At 38.8% G+C, this 9,214-nt stretch overlaps 1 protein-coding gene across 1 annotated transcript in view; it reads left to right on the top strand.

Annotated features, from left to right (window-relative positions):
* Positions 1-4,623: 4,623 nt before the first annotated feature.
* The window catches only part of LOC133321426 (probable cytochrome P450 4aa1), a 79,629-nt gene continuing 75,038 nt past the window's right edge, over positions 4,624-9,214 (top strand). Inside the window, exon 1 of the mRNA XM_061530512.1 lies at positions 4,624-4,629. Coding sequence (XP_061386496.1) covers position 4,629 — 1 coding nt within the window. The 5' untranslated portion in view covers positions 4,624-4,628. The remainder of the gene's footprint in view (positions 4,630-9,214) is intronic.

The raw sequence follows: 9,214 nt of genomic DNA, 5'->3' as shown, positions 1-9,214 counted from the left end.
CGTCACGGCAACATCACACGACGAATATATAGGACCAGAATTTTGCACATTATATATACATGCGGTTTATATATACATATTTTACATATGAAACATTAAGTGTTTGCTGTCGCCATCTTATGTTTCAATAATAGTTCTGTCTGTTTACTCGATATTTGGTAACAATTGTTACAGTAAAAGAGAGTCAAGTGAGAGAGCAAGTTTGACAGTTCAACAACAACTAACTTATCATCATTTTTGGATCAGCTGTTTTATGGCCAAACACAAAAATTATTCAAAACATTTGTATACCCTACACAACTATGTTGTCAGGGTATTATAGCTTTGTGCAGCCCCAAAAGTTTGTAACGCCGCGAAATATTGGCCCTAGATCCACCTTTAAGTATACCGATCATCATATCTCGCCTAGCTGAGACGATCTAGACATGTGTGTCCGTCCGTCTGTCCATTATAATTTGTAAACACAATACAGGCCACAGTCATGGACCAATCTTCCCAAAATTTTGCATGTAGGATGGGTTCTGGCCAATGAAGACCCCTATTGTTTTTGATAAAGATCGGTTAATATTTAGGGGATAAAATGGACCAAACACTAAATTTTTTCGGTTTTTCTGGTCGCTCCAGAGGCCGCAATTATGGCCCGAAAATCGTGAAAATTTACTTGGAGTGGGGGTTCGGGCCAATGATTGAGCATTGAAATCGACCCTGACTTTTGTGTGAAAAATTAAAAAAATTGTATTCTATACCGTATATATTTACTCCTGAAGGACATAGACCCAAAATGTTGATAGTATATCGCAGAGGAGTGGTTGACCTTTAAATGGATACCAATTATATTGTCGTATGTACCCGGATGTGGGAGTTAGTAACCGGAAATATAAGCTGATCGCTTTGAAATTTTCCATGAGGATCCAGGTATGGTGAAGGACAAATCCTATAATTTTCGGTGATGAACAAATAATAGTTTTGGGATAAAGTCGATCTATAGGCCACAATTGATAGCCGAACTTCACAACATAAAGGGTGAAGGGAATCTGGACAAGTAATTATAAAGGCTGTACCGAATATTAGTAATATATTTGCACCCGTCAAGAGGGTGCAAATATCGCGAAATATTGCCCAAGCTCAGAAAATAAATCCACGGAAAGTTAGACTTTCGTGGAAGTTGTGTAGGGTATCATATGGTCGGCCTCGTCCGACTATACTGCTCCGCTCACTGGTTTTAATTTGCTAAGTTCAAATTGAAGTTAAGTTGTATAAAAATTACAGAAAATGGAAGAAAACTCGTAAGTTATGTAAAGTTTCATTAAATTAGAAACTAATTCCTTATATGTTTTTAGGCAAGTTCCAGATAGAGGACAATGTATTGATGCAGGAAGCTTAAATGTTACCGGGGAACATACCAAATCAATTTTTCTTTTATTGTTCATTTTATTTGTATACCCTCCACCATAGTATGGAGGGTATATTAATTTTATCATTCCGTTTGTAACTCATCGAAATATTCATTTCCGACCCTATAAAGTATATATATTCTTGATCAGGGTAAATCTAGCCATGTCCGTCCGTCTGTTGTAATCACGCTATCTTCTGAAGGAATTGAGATAGGGTGCTGAAATTTTGCATAGGGTTGTCTTTTGTCTGCAGGCAGGTCAAGTTCGAAGATGGGATATATCGGTCCACGTTTAAGCATAGCTCCCATATAAGTGTACCCCCCAATTTTCGGTATTTTGGGGTACTTGAGCGCGTTTTTCAACCAAATTCAACCATTCACTTTTTCTGGTAGCCCCCATATGACGGTACCTCCTAATTTTCTGTATTTTGTATTTGATCGTATTTTTCCACCGAATTGTCTGTAATTTAGTATTTTGAGTTCTTAATAGATACCAAATATCTCCACAAAAAATTATAAAACATAGGCCCATTTTTTCGGGTAGCCCCCATATAAGGGTACCCCCAATTTTCGGTATTTTGGGGTTCTTGAGGGCGTTTTTCAACCGAATTTGGTGCATTGGGTTTTTATTGGGTACCAAATATCTCCACTAAAAATTATAAATATATGTAAATTTTTTCTGGTAGCGCCCAAATTTCGGTATTTTGGGGTTCTTGAGCGCGTTTTCAACCGAATTCGCTGAAATTTGGTACATTGGATTCTTATTGGGTACCAAATATCTCCACTAAAAATTATAAATATATATATATAATATTCTGGTAGCGCCCATATTCTCAGATACCCCCAAATTTCGGTATTTTGAGGTTCTTGAGCGCATTTTTCAACCGAATTCACTGAAATTTGGTATTTTGTAGCCGTATATGGTAACAAATCTCACTACCAAAAATTATTAATAGTCAATCCGTTTTAGGGGTAGTCCCCATATAACCCCATTTTTTATATTAAAATAATTATCTGATTATTCCGCGTTTTGGATTTGGTTCTAACACTCTGTTGTAATCATTTCACCTGCTAAGGATATCGAGATAAAAAAACTAGAACGAACCGTACGTTCTAGTTTTTTTGAACTATATGTGAACTATAGCCCGCATTTAGGCTTAGCCGTAGCCCCTGTGTGGGAGGTACCAGAAGGCATGGACCGATATTCCCCCAAATTCGGACTTGAACTAAGTTTGGAAGAAATGATAAGATGGGATGAAATCAATTTATTTTGAAACGGATTTGGTCCAAAGAAACATGGGATCTAGAATCAATATTTCGATGAGGCACATTTTCACCGTGTGAAAGTGTATACACACTAATTAGCCATAAGGTTGAGGGTATAATTATACCCTACACAACTATGTTGTCAGGGTATTATAGCTTTGTGCAGCCAGTTTGTAACGCTGCGTCATATCTCGACTAGCTGAGACGATCTAGACATGTGTGTCCGTCCGTCTGTCCATTATAATTTGTAAACACGATACAGGTCACAGTTATGGACCAATCTTCACGAAATTTTGCATGTAGGATGGGTTCTGGCCAATGAAGACCCCTATTGTTTTTGGGAAAGATCGGTTAATATTTAGGGGATGAAATGGACCGAACATCGTGAAATTTTGCATGGAGAAGAGGATCGGGCCAAAGAATTAGCATGCTTGTTTTGATAAAGATCGGTCAATGTTTAGCGAGTCAAATGGACCCTGACTTTTGTGTGACAAATGACAAATTTTGTATTCTATAGCGTATTTATTTATCCCTGAAGGACATAGACCCGAGAAGTTGATATTATATCCAAGAGGTGTGGTTGCCCTTTAAATTAATACCAATTATGTTGTTGTATGTGCCCGGATGTGGGAGTTACACCTAAATATTTACAGGTATCTCCGTATTCGTATATTATTTAGTAACCCATTATCACTCTAGAGAGCGGAACTATAGCGCTGATCGCTTTGAAATGCTCCATGAGGTTCCAGTTATGGTCAAGGACAACGCCTATAATTTTCGGTTATGATCAGATAATAATTTTGGAATGAAGTGAACCGAAAACTTATTTTTTTGTGTTATTTTCGAGTTGATCTATAGACATCAAATGAACATCACACCACAACCCACTGTGAAGAGAATCTGGACAGTAGCTGTACTGAATACTCGTAATATTCGGAAAATATGTCAGTGTGAGGAAACGGTGCTGTTTACCTCTAATCGGCAAGAGGGTAAAAATATCACGATATATTGCCCAGGCTCGGAATAAACATCCGCAGAAAATTTGAGTTCCGTGTTAGTTGTGTAGGGTATCGTATGGTGGGCCCCGTCCGACTATACTGCTCCGCTTACTGGTTTTCTATTAAAAATTATTGTTTACATTACTGTTTACATAATCGGGTTGTAGAAATATCGGTATAGGTCCATTTTTTGGTATGTTCCCTATATTTGCATTTCAAGTACCTGCCAATATATCTATGGTGGAGGATATCCAAAGTTCGGCCCGGTCGAACTTCACGCTTTTTCACTTGTTAATATTAAATGCAATACAAATAATTGTGTTTGTCCTTTGTTTGATTGTTTATTTTGGCGCAAATCAAATGTTTTCTTGAATCAGCTGTTTATTTGTTAAATCTTACTAAATGTTGTCTGTTTACTTTTCTCAGTATTTTCGCAAAAGAGAGTAAAAAAAGCTTTCTTTCTGAACCAGACAAACCTAATGGTATCGAAATCCGAAAACAGCTCTTATCTCTCAAGTTAAATGTAAAACAAAATGGCAGCCTTCTCCTTGGGTGACCTTATTAATAGACCTTGCTCAGACATCTTTCGGGTAGGGATAAGTAAATCGACTTTCGACTAATCGATTTTTTGTATTGAAAAGTCTAAAAGTCGAAGTCGACTTTTGACCTTTGAGAAAATCGGAAAGTCGACTTTTTAAGATCGACTTTCGATTTTCTTCATAAATTTTTGGTTTATTATCACAAAGCCGAAATTGTTCAAAAACTACATATTTCCGAACTTTTTTTCATCTTTTGACAACAATTCTTATAAAAAAATTAATTTTTAGTCGATTTTGCTTTAGTTGGTAAAAGTCGAAAATCGATTTTGAACAGGTTTGACAAAATCGAAATATCGAAAAGTCGACTTTTTAGTCAAAGGCAAACATGGAATAGTCTAAAAATCGACTTTTTGGTCAGAGGCAAAAATTGAAAAGTCTAAAAGTCGACTTTTGCGCTCGATTACGTATCCCTACTTTCGGGTTGACCATTTCCTCACAGATTGCCTTATCCATATGCTAAGAAACAGATGACGCTACCTGACATTTCCATTGAAAAGTTTGACATTTTTAAGCATAATGCAAAAGACAAGTTGAAGACAAAAATCGTTACGGTAGTCCAAAAAAGACAATATCGTTATGCAACATACTGTGATATAGAGGTATCTTTGTGGATGATCATGAAGATCCTTCCTGGCACGCTTATCCATGATGGCGGATAGGTGATAAAATAAGATCAAAAGTAAATATTGGCACTCTTGTCTCAGTAGTCAGGGTAGCTTAGACAAATCCATCAAGAAAAAACGCCTTGGACGACTTCGAAGCTTCTCATGACATTTGCATTTGGAGGATATTTGTTCCTCCTCCCGAAGAGATCGTATGCGGCGCAATATTCTTCTCGTTGGCCTGTCTTTCATCTCGACACCCTCTATGAACTTCCGGTTAAAGAACTCGCGCAACTCTTTGAATCTGTCACCATAACGCCGTTAAATGAGAAAGAAATCCGATTGCCCTTGCTTCTTTGATTCAAGATAAACTTAACCGTTGCCCACAATTTACTTACTCCGATATCGATGTCACAACACTTCAAATATTCTTGTCACATTTTCCGCTTATGAAGAACTAATGCCGACTAAGATATGTCATATCCCAAATTCTGGTTTACAGTACAGTGTTGACGTTTTGAACAATTCGGACCGAAGTGGTGCGAAAAACACATACATTTTCAATTTGGTGCGATGGTTGGTCATTTCGGTCTATTTTCATGCTAATAAGTTAGGATAATTGCGCTACACTTTTCAACGATGGTCCAAAAACCTGATGTTGGTCGCATTTTACGTGCATTTTGGTTCGAAATTTTTTCTTTCGAGGTATTCGGGTATTTGATCTACAGGTATATAACAAGCGGCTACGGCTGTGATGATGATTCAGAAATTCCATTCTGCTACCAGAGCATCAGAAGTATTGGGCAGTTCTCTGATGCGAAATTGGCTTTCACATGGTTTAGGATAGTACTACTTTCAGAGGCCAGACGCCAATTAAATGCCGGGATGGCTAGTTACGTCATTCGTCGGACCTGGAGACACAATGGATATGACCGTTGAACTTTGGCAGTTTGACAGGTGGGTATGTCTTCATTCACCGTGGATAGCTATTACATGCTCGGTAGAGAGATCAACGATAGCAACGTAGACGGTCAATTTGTTTGTCGGAATTCTTCGAAGAATTTCTAACTTCACTCTTCTTTAACTGGAAAAATGTCATAGAATACTACAATATTATCAGATACTTCAGAAACTATCAATGGCTTGTGTTTCTACAAGCAATAGCAGATTGCTTGATAGAAGATTAATATTCACCTGCATCTGTTTGCTCATAATTCATATATTAAATTGGGCGCCACTGCTTCGAAAAGGCTCTATATGTATGTTCTTTATATTTGAAGTATTTAGTTAGAAAATTTAATATGTATCACGATGCCAAGAGTTAATTGAACATCTCGGTATACACAAGGCCAATTGAATTTCTCCCGATCAAGCAACGAGAAATCAAATTGACCATTCAAGGTTCGCACTTATCTTAATGTAGCAGCAATGGTGCGATCTAATGTCACACGGAAACACTACGTTGGAAAGCTGGAAACACTACACGTTGCAAAAGCTTACTCCGCTCAACTTACCCACTACCTAGTCGAAACACTCCTTGACCCGATAATAATATAGAAGAACAATGGCAAAGAATTGCCCACTACCTACAAACTGCAGCAAAAGCAACACTTGGGTACCAAAGACCACCATCAAGAAACTCATGGTACGATCAGGAGTATCGCAATGCTACTGAGGTAGCAGCGTATAGGGCAACCCTGCAAACAGTAGCAACACGCAATGCGAGAGAGTGTTATCGGGAGAATAAGAGAAACGCTGATCAGGAGCATGCACCAACGAAATAATAGATCGTTTCCACGACAGAGGGGTCTACGATCCGAAATGCAATAGGGCTGCTACAACAACAACAAGCTGGATAGATGAATGCATGCCCAATGATTGGAGCCTCAGCATCCTGTGTCCCGTGCACAATAAGGAGACAAGGTGATATGTACCTACTATAGAGGAATTAGTTTTCCAGCGTGCTGTGCTATATTATTGGATTTTATTAATGCGGCTTCATACCTGGCAAATCCACTATTGACCAGATTTTCACACTGCGCCAAATCCGCTCAGAGGTGTTTAAAATCATATCTGCGTTCCGTATTGCAGCGAAATTAATGGCACGAGGTAATCAGTTAATGTCGGAGCCCTTCAATACCGAACGAGGATTCAGACAAGGTGATAGTTTGTCATGTGACCTTTTTAACATCCTGCTGGAAAAGGCAAACGAGATGCAAATGCGAACATAAGTGGCACTCTGTACACCAATCAACATATGTTACTCGACTGCGCCTTCAACATCGACATAATGGGTCGAACATTGCGAGCGGTAACAGCCAACTTTGAACGAATTGAGAAGGCGTCTGCCAGAGTGGAACTGACAGGGAATGGTGACGTTGATGTGGACGCAAGACGTCCAGTAGACGTGGACTAACTGTGGAACTTGAAAACTACAGCTTCGAGGTAGTGAACGATTTTATATACCTCGGTACCTCTATAAGCAAAAATATTTGAAATCTGGAGGAGAATAGTGTTGGCCAACAGATGCTACTATGCAACTCAAGAACAAGGCCACCTCTCGCCAGACCAAACTCACGCTCTACAAGATATTCATATTACCGATGCTGTTCTATGGATCTGAAGCATGGGTACTTGGGCAACCAAATGAGGCAGCTCTTGGAGTGTTTGAGAGAAAAAATCTCCGAAGGATCTATGGGTCGATCTGCGTAAACAGTTAATATCGCCGTCGAATGAACCATGACGGTACGAGCTGCAGCGACTACGTCGTGTTGTGAGAATGGATGAGTATGGCCCAGCACAAAATGCATTTAAAAGCGGGCGAAGTGATGGTTCACGCAGAAGGGAAGTCCACGAATTCGGTGGAAAGATGAAGCAAAAGACAACATTTCGGAACATGGTCTTTCAAATTGGAAGGGATGTGCGGAAGACCAGGAATTTTTATACCCTACACAACTATGTTGTCAGGGTATTATAGCTTTGTGCAGTCCCAAAAGTTTGTAACGCCGCGAAATATTGGTCCTAGACCCACCTTCAATTATACCGATCCGGTCATATCTCGAGTAGCTGAGTTGATCCAGACATGTGTGTCCGTTCGTCCGTCCATTATAATTTGTAAACACGATACAGGCCACAGTTATGGACCAATCTTCACGAAATTTTGCATGTAGGATGGATTTTGGCCAATGAAGACCCTTATTGTTTTTGGTAAAGATCAGTTAATATTTAGGGGATGAAATGGACCAAATACTTAATTTTTGTCCGTTCTTCTGGTCGCTCCAGAGGCCGCAATTATGGCCCGAACATCACAAAATTTTACATGGAGAACGTGATCGGTCTAAAGAATAAGCATGCCTGTTTTGATAAAGATTGGTCAATATTTAGCGGGTCAAATGGACCCTGACTTTTGTGTGAAAAATTACAAAATTTGTATTCTATGGCTTATATATATGCCCCTGAAGGACAGAGACCGATAAGTTGATAGTATATCCAAGATTCGTGGTTGACCTTTAAATCAGATGTGAGAGTTACACTTACATATTTGCAGGAGTTTACGTACCGAGATTTTATTTAGTAACCCATTACCACAATAGAGGGCGGAAATATAGCGCTGATGGCTTTGAAATTTTCCATGAGGTTCCAGTTATGATCAAGGACAGCGCTTATAATTTTCGGTGATGATCAGATAATAATTTTTGGATAAAGTGGACCAAAAACTTAATGCGGGTGCAAATATCGCGAAATGTTACCCAGGCTCGTAATGAACATCCGCAGAATGTTTGAGTTCGGTGGTAGTTGTGTAGGGTATCGTATGGTCGGTCCCGTCCGACTATACTGCTTAGCTCACTGGTTTTAAACTCGTTCTGTCAAACATTCTGTCAGAAGCCAGCTAAGTAAGTAGGTCCATTTATATATGTTTTTAGTTATAAGGAAGTAATTACATTATTTATATCGGCACACCCTATTAAACACACGCACAATTGCTAGCGTGTATATCTAAATCTTGTATAAAATCAAATTTCTCTGAATGGATGTAAAAGAAACCAACAAAAAAATAAAAACAAAAAAACTTGCCAATCAACTTCGAATATCGATATTTTGAAAGTAATTTTTGCTCGTCTTTTACATAGGTCCCCCGGCAGCCGAATAAAGCCATAAAAACAATAACCGATAACTGTTACGCATGATGACGACCTCTATTCATGCGATGCCGAAATGGTTTGGCAAGATGTTGGAATTTATGCTGCGGCTGAACGAAAAGAAAGACAGATAGATGTTTGAATGAATGGATAGAGTGATGAATCCGACGAACAAAGAGTTGTATAGAAATGCCACCACGTTTATGACCTGTATTTG

This window comes from Musca vetustissima, unplaced genomic scaffold (genome assembly GCF_032173495.1).
Source record: "Musca vetustissima isolate MV318-11 ecotype Yass unplaced genomic scaffold, APGP_CSIRO_Mvet_v1 utg28331, whole genome shotgun sequence".
Classification (NCBI taxonomy): Eukaryota; Metazoa; Arthropoda; class Insecta; order Diptera; family Muscidae; genus Musca; species Musca vetustissima.
This window is presented reverse-complemented; position numbering and strand designations above follow the sequence as displayed.